The 17870-nt window shown below is 38.8% G+C and overlaps 1 protein-coding gene across 5 annotated transcripts; it reads left to right on the plus strand.

Annotated features, from left to right (window-relative positions):
* The first annotated feature begins 11 nt into the window (after window positions 1-11).
* Window positions 12-16217, plus strand: LOC143847328 (uncharacterized). 5 transcript variants are annotated; one of them, XR_013235016.1, is made up of 5 exons: window positions 12-262; window positions 721-957; window positions 9333-9559; window positions 10789-11216; window positions 12318-12600. XR_013235016.1 is itself a non-coding variant. In XM_077356135.1 (3 exons), the coding sequence occupies exons 1-3, from the start codon at window positions 734-736 to the stop codon at window positions 12371-12373; spliced, it is 507 nt and encodes a 168-aa protein (XP_077212250.1). In that variant the 5' UTR covers window positions 64-733; the 3' UTR covers window positions 12374-12576. The 5 variants fall into 5 exon arrangements, 2 of the variants coding, with proteins under 2 accessions (XP_077212250.1, XP_077212258.1); XR_013235014.1 differs by having other exon boundaries at window positions 13-262; window positions 714-957; XR_013235013.1 differs by having other exon boundaries at window positions 17-262; window positions 661-957.
* Window positions 16218-17870: the final 1653 nt, after the last annotated feature.

The following is a 17870-nucleotide window of genomic DNA, read 5'->3' on the forward strand; positions in this document are numbered from 1 at the left end:
GGTGCGAATTATCCTACAGGGAGTGCGAATTTATCACCTCCCTTTCGTTCTCGTGTCATTTTGGTCATTAACTGATTATACACCAATGATGCTAAGTATGTGTTGCAAGGAATAACAAGAGCACCTTCATAAAAGTAGTTTCTCCTTTCTCTCTCTCCTCTTTGAATTTCGATTTCATTTCTTGAATCAAGGAATTAGGGTTTCCGATCGAGATATGGCATAGGCAGTTCAGGAAATTCAATCATTCTGTTCGTCACAATCTGTAAGAAGCTCCTTTTAGGGTTTTTTGTTCTGAATTGTAGATTTTTTTTTGGTCTGAAATCTGGAGTTTTTGTTATGGATTTCGATTTCAGTTTGCTTGTTTTTTTGTTTCTTAGCGATTTGTTTTCTGTAAACTGGGGTTTATGAAGAAACAGAGGGTTTCAGATTATAAAAGTAAGGAATTCAAATTATTAGGCTGGAAAATTGGGTGAATTTAAAGGATACTGAAATTTAGGGTTTTCCTTTTTCCATTGTCTTTATGCTTTTCCACGAAATTCGAAGAATTTGGATTGACTTATAAACTGGGAGGTTTAATTTTGTTTTGTTAGCTTCTAAATGTTTAATAAACAAGGGATTTGGCACTGAGGTTTGAATTTAGGTTATTCGATCTATTGATAGAATTTCGAGCTTTTAAGGTTTGGGTTTCAAGAGGAAATTTAAGAGCACTGTAGTTTTCAGAGAGATAAAAGTCATGTTCTATGGGGCGACAGTATGGGATCCTTGGCTCATTATTGCTCAGATTGTTTGCCTTCAATGCTTATACTATCTTACTCTTGGACTATTCCTATCAATTCTTGTCGGGTTTCGTGTGTCTCGGATGAGCCTCATATATTTCTTTGATTACTCGGCTCTTAATGCTTCTACGATCACTGGTCGTTGCACCATTTCTTCGTGTCTACTCAGTTCGGTAGCAGGGTAAGATCTCCATTCCACTTCCTGTTTTATGATTTTGATTAGAACCTTCTTACGCCTGTTTTATGTTGGTAATTCTTGGCTGCTTTAATATCTAAAATTTGTCCAATTTATATACACACTCATTTATGTATGTCTGAATTATGTAACCACACTTTGTGTATATGGTTTCTAAGGAAATGCATGCTTACATGCCATGGTCTAATAACATGTAATGTGGGTGCTTAAGAGGGAAGAAGAAGAAGAATAGAAATCAAGAACACAACAAGAGAAGAAGAAGAAAATGGGAGCAAAGCTCAACCCAATTGATATTCCATCAATTACATAAGTTTATCAACATCAAAAATCCCCTCTCAAAATAGTTTCTAACTCTTTAAATAAAAGAAAACCAAAGCAAATTCGTTCAAGCTCCTCCACTAGCTAGCTTAGGGACTAACATAACATTAATTGCATAGGAACTCACTAACTTTGACTGTTTTGGGAACCCACAGACAGAGTCCACAAAAACTGCCATAACTTTCTACTCTCTTGTCCAATTTTCAAGCACAAATACTTGTCGGAAAGATCTCAAAGAGACCTACAACTTTGTAGTTTACCACTTTCCATAATTCTGCCATTTAGAGGTCCATAAAAGAGGTTAAAAAACGGGCTAACAACATTACTGCAGGAATGCACCTTGGAACTCCACCAAAACCACCTAGGCATGACATGGCTGCCATGTTGACACTGCATCATTATCTCCGGGTGAGAAAGAACTCGCCCACGAGTTCTCATCAAGCTTTGCATGATAAGTTGTCAAGTCTTTGACATTGAAAGTTGGATGAGTATTGATATTTGGAGGGAGCTCAATCTTGTATGCGTTGTCGTTGATTTTCTTGAGAATTTGACATTGACCAATCTTCTTCTCCTTGAGCTTGTTATAGGATCGGCTGGAAATCGTTCCTTCTTCAAATAAACCCACACAAGATCACCTTCATTGAAGATTTTGATTCGGCGATGAGTATTGGCCGCTTGCTTGTACCTCTCGGTATTTTCTTCAAGATTCTTCTTCACTTCTTCATGAATCTTTGTCATGGTAGTAGCAAAATCTTCCGCCTTCTTGTTGGACAATGATAGATCGGGAATGGGTGCAAGATCAAGATAGTGTTTTGGAGTTTTTTCATAAATCACTTCAAATGGGCTCTTACCGGTAGAATGATTCACAACATAATTATAAGAAAACTCCGCTTGAGGGAGCATCATATCCCATTGCTTGGGCCTCTTTGCCGCCAAACTCCTAAGCAAGTTTCCCAAAGTTCGATTCACCACCTCGGTTTGTCCATCGGTTTGAGGGTGATAGGCGCTACTATAGAGCAAAAGAGTACCAATTCTTTTCCATAAGCATCTCCAAAAATGACTAAGGAATTTAGTATCCCTATCCGAAACAATGGACTTTAGAACACCATGATGCTTTAACTACTTCATTGAAATAAAGATTAGCAACATAAGAAGCATCCATAGTCTTCTTGCAAGGAATGAAGTGGACCATTTTAGAGAAGCGATCAACAACTACGAAGATGGAATCATTACCTCTTTGAGTTCTCGGCAAGCCAACCACAAAATCCATACTAACATCTTCCCATGGAGCATTAGGAAGTGGAAGTGGAGTGTAGGTACCGGTGTTTTGAGTTTGTCCCTTGCATGTTTGGCATATTCGGCATCTCTTCACATAACACATCGCATCTCGGTAAATGGTCGGCCAAAAATACTTTTCTTTCACTAGCAAAATAGTTTTGTCTCTTCCAAAATGTCCTCCCAAACCTCCCGAATGTAGTTCTTTTATAACATACTCTCTAAGTGAGCATTTTGGAATGCATAAGCGACTCCCCTTAAAGTCATTTGCATACATGTCTCTAATGGTATCAAACCCTTCAAGTTGCACACTCACGGAATTAAGAAGAGCCACTCTTCTACTAAGAGCATCCGCTGCTTGATTGCACTTTCAGCTCTTATGCTTTAACACAAAAGTATATTCTTGTAAGAAAGAAACTCACTTTGCATGTCTTCGATTTAGGCTTCCTTGATTGTTGATGTGCTTGAGAGCTTCATGATCGGAATTCAAAACAAATTCCCTTTGAACAAGATACGATCGCCAATGCCGAAGTGCTTGAACAATGGCATAAAATTCCACATCATAGATAGAGTACTTCTTCTTTGCTTCATTGAGTTTTTCACTAAAGAAGGCAATGGGATGACCTTCTTGGCTAAGTACTCCGCCAATGCCCACATCAGAGGCATCACAATCAACCTCGAACATCTTCTCAAAGTCCGGCAAAGCAAGCACAGGAGCACTAGACAACTTGTCCTTTATAAGTTGAAAACTCTTTTCGGCCTCCATAGTCCACCTGAACTTATCTTTCTTCATGCAATCCATCAAGGGGGCTGATATAGTGCTGAAATTTCTTATGAATCGGCGATAAAATGAGGCCAATCCATGGAAACTCCTCACTTCTTGCAAGCTCTTTGGAGTAGACCATTCTTGAACAACTTTGATCTTCTCATCATCCACTCTAATCCCTGTTGAAGTTAAAACAAAGCCTAGGAAAGCTAGGCTAGTTGTCATGAAAGAACACTTTTTGAGGTTTACATAGAGTTTTTTCACCTCTCAAAGTGGTTAGAATAACCTTCAAATGTTCTACATGCTCACTTTTATCATGACTATAAATAAGAATGTTATCAAAATAAACAACAACAAATTTTCCAATGAAAGGGCGAAGGACTTTATTCATTACCCGCATGAAGGTTCTTGGGGCATTGGATAGACCAAATGGCATAACAAGCCACTCATACAAGCCTTCACATGTCTTGAAAGCGGTCTTCCATTCATCACCCGGCTTGATTCGAATTTTATGGTAGCTGCTTCTAAGATCAATCTTGGAAAATATCTTTGCACCAGCAAGCATGTCAAACATATCATCAATTCTTGGAATGGGAAACCGGTATTTGATAGTGATCCGGTTTATGGCACGACTATCCACACACATACGCCATGTTCCATCTTTCTTTGGAGTAAGTAATGCCGGCACCGCACAAGGACTCATGCTTTCTTTGATGTAACCTTTCTTCAACAACTCCATGACTTGCTTATTCAACTCTTCATGCTCTTTAGGACTCATACGGTAGTGAGCCTTGTTGGGAAGATTAGAACTGGGAATCAAATCAATTTGATGTTGAATGTCTCTTAAAGGAGGGAGTCCATTGGGCAACTCATTGGGTGTGACATCCTTAAATTCCTCCAAGAGAGGTTCCAACTCACTAGGCACATTAAAGGACATTCCCAAATCTTTCTCCACTAGCATGTAAATGACACCACTACTCTCACTTTCTCTTGCAAACATTGATGAAGTGAGAAAATTACTACCCTCTTGTAAAGATTTGGGTGTCTTTTCCTCCTTACTAGGCAAAAGAACAATCTCCACTTTTCCCATTCGAAAGATATATGTATTTTTACGACCATCATAGGTAACATTTCTATCATATTGCCATGGCCTTCCTAAGAGTATGTGACACACATCCATAGGGACAACATCACACTAAACTTGATCATGGTAATTCTTACCCATAGAAAATGAAACTAAACATCGTTTAGTAACTTTTACCTCATTACCCTTCTTAAACCATGCAATCCGATAGGGCTTTGGATGTGATTTGGTTTTGAGCTTGAGCTTGTTCACCATGTCATGAGATACGATGTTCTCACAACTCCCACCATCGATCACAATGGTGCAAACCTTGTCATGAGATTTGCATCGAATCTTGAAAATATTATAACGGAGCCAATCATCATCGGATTCAACCTTTGGTGTAGCAAGTGCTCTTTGGATCACCAAGCTTTCTCCTTCTTCGGGTTCAATTTCTTCATGTTGTATGTCATTTTCCTCATCATATATGGGCTGATTTGAATCATCAACAAAATTATCATCATTTCTTCATCACCGAAGGCCACTACTTGCCTCTTTGGACAATCTTTGAAACGATGGCCAACTTGACCACACTTAAAACAAGCATTTGAATTGTTGGGGCGATTGGGCTGATTTCCAACTTGATGTGTAGGGGCTGATTTTGAAAAAATTTTGTTGAAATAGTCGGACCTTGACTTTGTACCTCTACCATGTGAAGATTCACCTTTAGAAGAAGGATAGAGATTACGAACATCCACATACTTTTTAGCACCACAACGAGAAAGCTTAGCCTCCACCTTCAAGGCTAGTTGGTAAGCATCATTGACGCTCAATGATCGGTGCATTTCCACCTCATCACGAATGAAAAACTTCAAACCATCAACATACATTGCCACAAGTTGATCTTCACCCTCTTGAATATCATTACGAACCATGAGTTTGTAGAATTCTTCGGTATAGTCCAACACACTCTTGGATTCTTGGCGTAGGTTGTTGAATTGAGAAAAGATAATTTGGGAAAAATCCAACGGAAGAAATTTCTCCTTAAGCCTTGACTTCATTTTCTCCCAAGAAGAGATCTTACGCTTTCCTTTACGGATTCTCATCTCTTGAACCTTATCCCACCATGTTGAAGGGTAGCCACGAAGCCTTGTAGCCACAAGCTTCACACGTTGGCTTTCGGGTGTCTCCTTGTAATCAAAGAACTTCTCAATGGCACTAAGCCATTCAAGAAACTCTTCGGGTTGTAGATGACCATGGAACTCCGGCAAGTCAATCTTGACAGTGTCGAAATCACGACAGAACCTTCCCAACCTAGCCTCTTCACGAGTATTGGTGAAGGGATTCACATCGGATTCATCACTAGAACCTCCACAGCTTGATCTACCATGCTCACTACGAGTCTCTTGGCGTTCAAGTCGCATGGTAAGTTGCTCAACTTGTCTTCGAAGTGCTTGAAGTTCATCATCTCTTTCATCTCTCAAATCTTCCATCATTTGGTTACCACGCCTTCCTCTACCTCTTCATGCCGCCATGAAAATCAAATTGATGCTAGCCCAAGAGAGTAACGTTGGCTCTGATACCAGATAATGCGGGTGCTTAAGAGGGAAGAAGAAGAAAAATAGAAATCAAGAACACAACAAGAGAAGAAGAAGAAAATGGGAGCAAAGCTCAACCCAATTGATATTCCATTAATTACAGAAGTTTATCAACATCAAATATCCCCTCTCAAGATAGTTTCTAACTCTTTAAATAAAAGAAAACCAAAGCAAATTCGTTCAAGCTCCTCCACTAGCTAGCTTAGGGACTAACATAACATTAATTGCATAGGAACTCACTAACTTTGACTGTTTTGGGAACCCACAGACACAGTCCACAAAAACTGCCATAACTTTCTACTCTCTAGTCCAATTTTCAAGCATAAATACTTGTTGGAAAGATTCAAAGAGACCTACAACTTTGTAGTCTACCACTTTCCATAATTCTGCCATTTAGAGGTCCATAAAAGAGGTTAAAAAACGGGCCAGCAACATTACTGCAGGAATGCACCTTGGAACTCCACCAAAACCACCTAGGCATGACATGGCTGCCATGTTGGCACTGCATCAACATGTCAAGGGTTGTATTGTATATTGGACAGGCATTTGGGAGTGTTGTGTCTTCTATCTTATTAGGCATGCTGGGAAACTATCTTGAATAACACATCAAGGGCTGTACTGTTCTAGTTAAGTATTGGACAGACACTTGGCATTATATGTCTTCTTCTACCTTATTAAGCATCTTAGGAAACTATTTAAAGCAAGTGTATATTTATCTCATAAAATCATAAGAGGGAAATATTGAATCAACTTTTTAAAATGTTGTGGCATAAAATTAGCAAAAAATTGGAAACTGTGATAGTGCTCAACTCTACCCCATTCTAGCGTTCTACTTCAAATAGTAGTCAAATTTAACATTCTTGACTTTTTTTAATGTAGCAATGGACTGTATAAAACATCTAGGCCAGTTTGACAGGAAAAGAAGTTAGTCTGAGTATGCTACTTGCATTCCATTTCATATTCCAAGTGAAATTAAAGCCATTATCAATCATGATTATTTTGACTTCTTTTGAGAATGGTATGACTACATGTGTGATTTTGTTAAATGTAATTCTATATGAGCTGTAGATTGTTTTCTTGAAGTGACATGGGATTTGAATTGCCAACTAGGAAATTTGCAACACTGTGTGCACCATATATAATATTTCCTTTACTTTCTCTTTTCAAAATTCAATCGTCCTTAGAAAAGAATGTGGAATTTTTATAATTCAATACATATTACTTCTTTATGTATATGCATATATGTGTGTGTATGTGCGTGCGCGCTTTCAATTCAGCGAGGTGATTCGTCTCTTTAGTTCCTAAGTGAGAACCCATAGAATAAGGCAGTTAAAAATGGTTATTTATACAATTTATATTTGCAAAGAAATGAGAAAAACACGCAACCAGGATTGAAAAAAATAAAATATGCAGCGAGTAATGTTTGGAAAAAGATACTCATTTAGTCATTTTATCTTTTTTCTGGAGTGAAAATTATACTTTTACCTTTGGATGGATGATATACTTTTCTCAAGTCAAGGATATGTGATATTTGGGTGTATCAGATGTAACCAGTTGTCATGTATGGATTTTGTGTTACATCCAATACATGTGTGATCCTCCTCTAGCATTTTGTGTACCAAGGAGGAACCAAATGAGCCTACCCCCACAACCCACGTCCTACACATTGGGGAAGTCCACATACATGTTCCGATAATGCGTAGTGGAACATACTGTGTTCTAGGCAACATTGGTTTGTACGCCTCAATCTTGCAGATGGGTCCCCTTGTTTACACAGGACCTAGACCCACTAGGTAGGCTAGTTGTGGTCCATCAACTCAACAGTCCCTATCATTAAACACGTTTTCGCATCTATCGTTAAATGTAACCTTTCTCGTCAGCCAATATGGCACCATCTTGCTAGTCTATCTCTTACAATGTAGCTCATATTTTTCTTATCCTAAAGGAACAAGTTTATATATCTGGAAATTCTAGTATCTTATCCTAAAGGAACAAGTTTATATATCTGGAAATTCTAGTATCTAATCAGAGAACTTGATCAAATGTTGAATAGCATTTCAACATTCATATTTGGGGCATCACACCACTAACTACCAAGGTTGAGTGAGACTTTGATATATTCCTAAAATCCAATGAAACTGGAAAAACCCTATTATGTCCCTACAATTTAAAACTCCCCCAGCCACACTCACAACAAAGCCTATGACTGGGATAGGGCTCATAACGTTGTAACTTAAATGACGTGTTATAAAAGATCAAATGTCCCCGTTTTGTTCTTCCCTTCTTTCTTCCATGCTTCTTTAGAAATTTGTCAAGACGAAGATGCTCCTGCATGTGGAAGCCTTATAAATGAATAGGGGAAGCTCTGTTTTGCTTTTGCGTGCACAATCAATTTGGCAGACTCATTAGTAGTGAAAATGGGAGCCTTGTGGATGGCCTTAAACTTGAGTCTTTGTGAGATCCTTTGTTTTTTTATTACATGGTGACTAATTGTTTTTTCATAGACAAGTCGAATTGATTAAGTTCTATGTGTACTTATGAATGAGTTGGATGACATTTATGATATTTCAGTCCCTAGGCTGCATTTGGTTAGTCAGAATAAGGAATCGAAGTCAGCACTCTGTTCTGATTCCCCTGTTAATGGAATAGAAAGAATTCCGATAAAAAATTTAATTCCAACCAGGGCGGAATCAGAATACCACCTCTTGGGCAGGAAACAGCGTCTGACATTTCCCCCTTATATTCCTCCCCAGATTCAATTCCTCCCACTCGCCCACCTTATTCTGTTCATTTATTTGAACCAGACATCGGAATTGGGCAGAATCAGGATAGGATGCCGATTCTAGTGTTTGATTCTGGCAATCCAAACACAGCCTAGATGTCTCTCTTTTCATGTTTATAGATTATTGTAGTTGGGGACTCATTTTTGAAGGAGTCTCAAGGAGCTTGCTTTGCTCTGAGGGCTTATTTTCTTTCTTATAGCTTTTTATTATTCTTCTACTTGTACTCCCTTTCTATTTCTTTCTCTTTTTGAACAGTAAAATTTTCATTGAATCCACCTTGGATCCCTTTCTATTTCTTTTTAAAGTTTTCATCAAGTCTTGCTTGTGTCCCATCAATGTTCCTGTCTTTGTTAATTGGAACCAAGGAACTTTCCTGGAAACTGATCAGTGGTTTTCTTTCTTGCTTTATGCTGCGTGGGACATGTGATTTCCCCCGTTATTTTATCTGTTGGCTTCTATGTTCAAGAACTGATATTGCACTATAACTTGAATCTGGTTAAATATTTTTAAAGAAATGGACGACAGCTAACCTGTGTATAACTGTTATGCTTGAGCAGGGCTGGCTATATGCTTTATTTGATTGAGAGGTCTATAAAGTGCTTAGATTTTTCCGCAACCCTCTACACCATCCATCTCTTTATATGCATTTTATATGGAGGGTGGCCATCCTCAGTTACATGGTGGGTTGTAAATGGCACTGGTTTTGCAGTGACGGTTTTGCTTGGTGAACGGTTGTGCAGAAATCATGAGTTGAGAGAAATTCCTAAAACACGACTACGTTCAAGTAAGCCGAACTTGTTTTTCTTCTTCTTCTGTACCTACTAAAGTCAAAATATGCATGTATGGAAAATTGGTGTCATATTATTTTTGTTAATATTTTGAAAAAAAAAACGATCATTTTATGAAACATTGATCTGTTATCCAATTAAAGTCGGTGATATATTTTATTTTGTCATGTGATACAAGTTTTTTGCGGTTGTCTAGCTGCCTCCTTTTATTTCTGAACGATTTATGTTCCTGACTCTTTTGCTGTGGTGTTTAAACCTGTTCTGCTTGGTGTTTATACCTGATTTATAGGTTGGGATTTTTTCTTCTTGTTTTTTATTGTTGAAACTTTCTTCTTGAGCTTAAAACGGTTCTTGTTATTTACTGTCTTCATGTCATACTGGACCTTGCCATTACCCTACTAGTGAGCACTTATTCCTAATTCTATTCCGTTTACTGTATCGATTTCACGATTCTACCATTATCTACCTCCTTGAGAGGCAATCCGGGGGAGTTTTAGGGACTGGTGTTGTTTCCTTAGTTTGGTGGGGCGGTTAGGTTGGGGACGCATATTTCTAGTCTTCGCTCTACTGTTTTCATATGCTTGTAATCTGCCTCTTTACCACCTCGGTCATCGGGATTTCATTAATAAAATTATACAATCTATGTTTAAAAAGATATTTTAGCATTATCTAATCATTCTATAGGCTGTTATTGTTATACCATCCGAAAGACTACTAAATCGTCTAGATCTGCTAGTGAGCCCGGTAAACAAAAAGAGTAGAGCTTGAGACCATTGGGTTCTCAACAAATCCAATGAACAAACTTTCCACTCCAGTAGTTTCCCGTACTTGTGAACTGACAAGTGATCGGAAGTCCCATCCAATGATGGACTAAAATACCCTTTAATCTGATGTAGTTAGAATTTAGAAGGTATTCCCATCCAACGGAAAAAATAAAATGGGAACTGTATGGAAAATGAGTATACCTATAAATAGGGGTGTCAATTTTGGCTCGGGCTCGGAAGCTCGCTCAAGCTCGGCTCGGTTTGGGCTCGGCTCGAATCCTTAACGAGCCGAGCCGAGCCCGAGCTAGGCCAGGCTCGGCTCGGCTCGTTAAGGCTCGATTTAACAAGAGGGGGGTGAATGTGCACAGAGAGGGTGGCCTGGGGAGAAAAATATAAGGAGTAATTTAGGGTTAAAGCCTTATGAGTTATGACCTTATCTCATTCTAACTTTTTCTCTATAGAAAATCAGCCGCATCTTCATTTGGGCGAAAAAACCATCCCACCGGAGATCCGCCTCTTCATCTTCTCCGACCATCCACCGGAGATCCGGCCACCTTCAAGGAATCCCCCTCTCCATCTCCACCTCTTCATCTTTTCCTCTCCATCTAAACCCTAGATCTAACCCTCTCCATCTCTACCATCTTCTTCACATATCTAAACCCATTTTCTCCACTTCTCCACCATCTCTAACTCCGGCGAGCTCCATTAAATCCGGCACCCCATCCATACTCCAACATCTCTCTCTCTCTATCTCCTTTCTCTCTTTGACGGAACCCTAGAAGGAGAAAATCTCCACCCCCCGTCGGTGTTCTCCAAATCTTCGCTCCCCGCCGGTGCTCTTCGTCACCTTCTTCTCCTCCTCGCCTCAGATTCGATCATTCGAAGCAAGGTTAGTTATTTTGGTTCATAATTTTTATTTTTATTTTTCATTTTGAGAATCTTTTAGGGCTTTTTATGGGTTTTCTATGGGGGGAAATATCACTGCCCTTCTAGGTGGTTTTCTCTTCATTTTGAAGAGAAATTATATGGTGCAAGGACCTACGGTGGAAGTACCAACCTTGATATTTGATCCAATAGCAGCTGCTGTTGGATCAAATATCAAGGGTTAGATTGAGCTTTTGCCAAAAATTGAATTGAATCAACCCAAATTTTCAAAAATCAACCCAAGTTGTTGTTGGATCAAATATCATTATATCAAGGGTTTAGGTTGAGCTTTTGCTAAAACCTGAATTGGAATCAACCTGAAACAGAGAAGAGCCCATTTTATGGTAAAAGCTCAACCCAAATTTTCATTTTCAAGAGAAATTATTTGGTGCAACTGTGCAAGGCCTTACGGTGGAAGTACCAACGTTGATATTTGATCCAACAGCAGCTGCTGTTGGATCAAATATCAAGGGTTAGATTGAGCTTTTGCCAAAAATTGAATTGAATCAACCTAAAACTGAGCCCATTTTATGGTAAAAGACTAAAAGCTCAACCCAAATTTTCAAAAATCAACCCAAGTTGCTGTTGGATCAAATATCATTATATCAAGGCTTTAGATTGAGCTTTTGCTAAAACTTGAATTGGAATCAACCTGAAACCGAGCCCATTTTATGGTAAAAGCTCAACCCAAATTTTCAAAAATCAACCAAAGTTGCTGTTGGATCAAATATCAAGGGTTTAGGTTCAACATTTGCTAAAAATTGAATTGGAGTCAACCTGAAACTGAGCCCATTTTATTGTAAAAGCTCAACCCAAATTTTCAAAAATCAACCCGAGTTGCACCCCTGAAAATCAGATTACCTAAGTATACATCGATTTTTCAAAAGCGGAGATTTCAAAGTGGGTATGTAATGAAATGAGGCTAATGAGCATTTGTGGCCTTTGTTATTTTAGGTGTGACACATTATTTGCATAATGTTGTCGCATTGGCCTTTATTATTTTAGAGGTGCCACTTTAATTGCATAATGTTGTTTCGTTAGCAATTTTTCTCTATTTGTTTTGTAGGTGGTGGGACTTTTGGTTATGACCTATGGGAACTTCTGAAGTATTGGTTATGTTGAAAGATTTGTAGTGATTTGCTATGCATGCATAGTGATTTTTGTTTTGAAGTTGTAATTGAACAATATATGTGCTTGTTTGTGGGGATTGTGAAGTGTAGTTGGTATTAGACAAGTTGGGAAGGGTTTTTTTATCACTTGATATAGCCTGTAAGCTTTGAAGACTAATTGGTAAAATCTCTGCAGATTCCAGTGTTTTAGTATGAGGACAATGTATTTGTATTGTCTCATTTCTTGTTTAGAATGCAATTACACCCATGAACTTGATTATGATGGGTGTTAATTTGTAGCTTGTAGGGATAAAAATTGTTGTTGATGAGTTGGGTTTTTTCCTTACAAATTTGATTATGTTCCCTCTTGCTTAGTACTTGATTTAGTGTAAGATTATGACATATTTCAACATAGATTGATGAATTGGTTTTGCCACCCCCATTACCCCATAATTCCTTGATAAACTTGTACATGACAGGTAAAAAAAGAGCCCAATTCGGCCCTGTTAACGAGCTTGGTAAGGCTCGCGAGCCTGGCCGAGTTGAGCCGAGCCCAGTTTTGACATTAACGAGCCGAGCCTAGCTCGGCCAAGCTCGGTTTGGCTCGGCTCGTTTACACCCCTACCTATAAAATAGGGCAGATACAGTTGCCAACTGTACTTTAACCATTCAATGGGAGGTTTTCTCTTTTTTTTTTAATGCATTACTACAATTTCTCTTTATGCTACAACCCCGCCCAAAACAACAACCATGAAAAAAAAAACCCAACAAAGCATCTTCTTGACAATAATGAACTGTGTATTTCGAGGGTTCTTTTTTATTGGACCATCAATTATTTTTTTTCATTTTTTATTTTATCCCATCATGTATTTATAGTATAAATCATGCCTATATCCATATGTGTTGGTATTTACATGCCATATTTTAGGTTTTTTTCCTCTTTTTCTTTTTGTTTTATTTTTTCCATGTATCTCATATTTATTAATTCCATGTCATAAATGTAGTGTTTAGCATTTATTCCCATTTATCATAGCCTCTATCTACATTGTTCTTATTGTTTTTATTTTTTAAAATGACAAATCACACTATATTGTTTAAACCATACTTAGTTTCGCTACAATACATGATAATCATTTTGTTCTCATAAATTAGTCAAACTGCTGCAAAGTTCGTGATTGCTGGAACGTAGAATAGCTAAAGGAATCCACTAGAGTTAAAGTTGACAACAGAGAGGCATTGAATTGAATAACAAGCAATATATTTCCATATGTTTTCATAATTTTTATAGGATTTCCACCGAAATTTCCATTTGAAACCGGCATGTTTCCATTTCCATCACGATCACATACTGAAATTGAAACATAAAACCCTGGATCAAAGCAGGAGAGTGGGACAAGGAAGGAGACTATCCCAAAGAGGAATGGAACATTGATGACCTAGATGTTGGAAGTGTTTTTATTGTGGATTTGCAAACTTCAGCAGACAAGATTCTACCTAAGATGTTGTATCGAGAAGGAGGGTGCGGGGAGAAGTCTCCGGGGTGACATAATTCGCAGGAAAGTAAGGAGGTCGAGGCTTGGGAATTTGAAGACTGGAAGATGATCTGGAGGAATCAAACGTGAAGGAAAGCTGGGCTATAGGTGATTGGGCTTGTTGGAGCTCAAGCAAGATCAACTCAACTCAACTCCACTCAACTCAACAAAGCCTTTGTCCCAAACTAGTTGGGATCGGCTAAATGAATCCTTTAAAAAAAACTCATGAAGAAGATAAAAGGAATCTACCCGGCTCTAATCTTGGTTCTAGTTGGGTTCTTCTACGTGAATCATTTTCTTCCATTCTATCCTATCCAAGGTCAAGTTCTCTGTTATGTTCCTAGCTATCAAATCTTTCCTCAATTTTTCTACCCAAGTTGTTTTCGCCCCTACCTCTTTTTACTCCATCAATTTGGCAGCAGTCTCCTCTTCTCACCGGAGCATCCAAAGGCCTACGTTGGATATGTCCAAACCATCTTAAGCGGTGCTCTCTCATCTTCTCCTCAATTGGAGTCACCCCCACCTTTTTACGAATGTCTTCATTTTTAATTCTATCTAGCCTTGTGTGGTCGCACATCCATCTAAGCATTCGCATCTCCGTTACACTTATCTTATGCACATGCTGCTTCTTAGTAGCCCAACATTCTGAGCCGTACAGAATGGCTGGCCTCACAGCTGTCTTATAAAACTTTCCCTTCAACTTGGTAGGGATTTTACAGTCGCACAGAACTCTTGAGGCAAGCTTCTACTTCAACCAACCTACTCTTATTCTATGGTTAACATCCCCTTCAATCTCTCCTTATGTAGAATATAATTGAGCTCAAGCAAGATCGATGCTTAAAATTTCAACACTTACGGACATTAGGCAACGGAAGTATGAGTAGCAAGTTATCTTCTCTTTGATCAACTTGAGGCTTTTTTTCATAATGGCTGTCCATATGAAGTGTCCATCCTTCATACTTTGGTAATTGGAGCCACCGTTATACTGAAAGTTCGTATTGAATGGCAGTAGGAAGTTTCAAGCCTTTGGAAGCTTACTTGAGTGAGTGTAGTGGAGTAGGAAATGAGAGTAATTCGAGCCACACCATTTGGTGTTCATTGTCAGACCTATGGAGTAACACAAAATCTTGGTCGGAAGCACACTGTTTTTAACATGTTTGTGTGCTTTTTCCACTTGGAAGTATGTTAGTTGTTGTGTCTGTTTGTTATGGTCCCGATTATTCCCACTGGAGGAGTGGGTAAACAGCAGCGAATCTCATCGAAAGAACTCTATCCACAAATGTTTTTTGGTGTGGCTTTTCCATTTGTAGACGCCATGTTGGTTGTTGTTTTCTATAGCCATGTTCTGCTCTGCAAGGCATTGAGAGTTCTCTCCCATCTTTATGCCAATAGCCATTGTTTTTTCCGAAAAAAAAAAAAGAAGTAATCGGACAGTTATTTTTTTCCGAACACATCGTTAGGAACAGATTTGACATATGACATCAACCAGTAAGACAATGATTTTCATCAAACAGAGGTATGACCAAAAAAAAAAGGAGTGATAGCAGGACATCAAGCCGGGCAGTGTCCTTAAATCATTTTCCAAAAACTAAAAGCCATACGACAGTGATTGAAGATTTGGGTGGCTAGTAGTATGAGAGCAATAGTGGATCTAGATGTGTGGAGAAGGGCCTCAAAGACTCAAGCAGCCAGCGGGTACCCAAGGAGATTGGTGAGAGTGTTAGGAACTTGGAAGCTTGTACTTATAAAATTTACGTAACTCTTACGAACATACACAGAAGATTTAAAAATTCAGTTTTCTGGTTGAAATTCCTATGAAAATTGAACGGATGTTATGGAAACTCTCGTGCATAAAGAATTTATATAATTTGCCCGTAAACAAATTGCTGGGCAACCCTTGAAAACTTCCATGATGCTATACATTGTTGAATCACTTGTTGTACCAGCGTCAGCATTAAATCCTGTTTTATCTACACACCAGTACAACTAATCCAAGAGCTCTCCCATGCAGATGTTTGATCAGCAGAACACTATAGGCCGAGAACGTCGAGCATTTTTCTCATGAACGATCAATGCTTCTCATAATGGCACGAGATACCCAATTGGGTATCTCAAGTTGGGGAGGAGCTTCAAAGATCAAGAGAATTACAAGGTATTTGATTTTATGAATTGTAGAGGGGAAGCATCCCACTTGTATCATGCTATTTTCACAAGGTTTTCTGTTTTGTTTTTGTTTTGGAAGGATTTAGAAGAATTCTGTTCTTTGGATTTTGACTTCTCATGATCTTATTTCAAAAAAAAATAGATCAATGTAAGATTCCTCTATTGCTTCTATTCCTTTTAGGGTTGCAACTCGGGTCGGGTTCAACCCGAAAAAAAAAAGAAGTCAAGTCGGGTTCAGGTTCGGGTCGGGTTCGGATTGAGGGTTTGGGGCTTTGGGCAACCCAACCCCAGTGTAACCCGATATTTTTAATGATTTTTTTTTTTTTTTTTTTTTTTTTTTTTTGTGAACTTAAAAACTCGGGTTGGGTCGGGTTGAACTCGAGTCGGGTTTGGGTTGGGAAAAAGGGTTCCTTGTGTCAGGTTGAACCTCGTCGGGTTGGAAATCGGGTCGGGTTCGGGTTGGAAAAAAAAGGGTTCCTCGGGTAGGGTCGGGATGGCCTCAACCTGACCCGAGTTGCACCCCTAATTCCTTTACATGCTGAATGAGTATTTAGTCTTGTTTCATCCATTGCCAAGATGAGATCTGAGGCCTGAGAGAGGGGAAGCTTTTTCCTCTGGAATGTTATTTGGAGACTCCACCCATAAGACCACCCTCCCTCACAATTGGGTGCATACACAAGATCTCTGTATAATTGCCCACTGTTCATCTTGTGTAAGATGTCATAACTTTTTGTTGCAGGATTGGATGATCTTATACGTCGATCAGTAGCCTACATAGGTTGTTAAAAACATGCTATTCACGTTAATCCAAATTAATTGGATGGTTAGGATTGTCTCTTCGGTGTCTATGCAAGTATGTATAGTAAATGTGAGTACTCTTTTTGAGGGGAAGATAGTATATACACTTATTACTGGTATATATGACTTTCTCCATTTGATCATGATCAGTTGCCAGAGTGGGTCGACCAGCTCCTCCAGCTTTTGGACTTGTGTGGACCTCGTAAACACTTTGATTTTTAGTCAGGCAGGGACTTTTTACATATACACCAAATGCATTTCATTGGATTGCATTATTGGACTGTTCTATATCTCATTGCCGAACTGAATAAGTGTATACCAACAGTTTGGCATTGTACTTGATATGGCTTAGGCCGAAGGTGTCCTGCAGTGTACAATTCTAACGCTCCAGCTTGTTGGAATTTTTGTTCTGAGCCTTCTATTTTACACCTTACACCTGCTCTTACCCCGTTTTTATTATTCAAGAGAAGACAAACAAAATGGGGTGAAAATTCAGATACTTTAGGAAAGGGTGGAAATGTGGGAAATGCAGCTATTTTTAGGAAAAGGCAAACAAGGAGTGGAAATGTGGGAAATGGGGTGGTGGGGTTGCAAATATCATTTCTCTGCGTAAGGAAAACGAAAAGCCTATTTTGAGTAGAGTTTTTATATGCCCTATTTTTTAACTTGATACAATGTCGGATAGAATTAAAAATGAAGACATATGTAAAAAGGCACCAATTGAGGAAAGATGAGAGAGCAAGGCACCAATTGAGGAAAGATGAGAGAGCACTGCTTAAGATGGTTTGGACATATCCAACGTAGGCCTTTGGATGCTTCAGTGAGAAGAAGTGACTCGTGCCAAGTTGGAGTAAAAAGAGGTAGGGGCAGACCGAAAACAACTTGCGTAGAAACAGTAAGGAAAGACTTGATGGCTAGGAACATAACAGAGAACATGAACTTGGATAGGAGAGAATGGAAGAAAATTATCCATGTAGACGAACCCAAGTATTGTCAGGATTAGACTTAGTCAATTTG

Source organism: Tasmannia lanceolata, unplaced genomic scaffold (genome assembly GCF_043159265.1).
Source record: "Tasmannia lanceolata isolate RefF3 unplaced genomic scaffold, GAP_Taslan_0.1 ptg000003l, whole genome shotgun sequence".
NCBI lineage: Eukaryota > Viridiplantae > Streptophyta > Magnoliopsida > Canellales > Winteraceae > Tasmannia > Tasmannia lanceolata.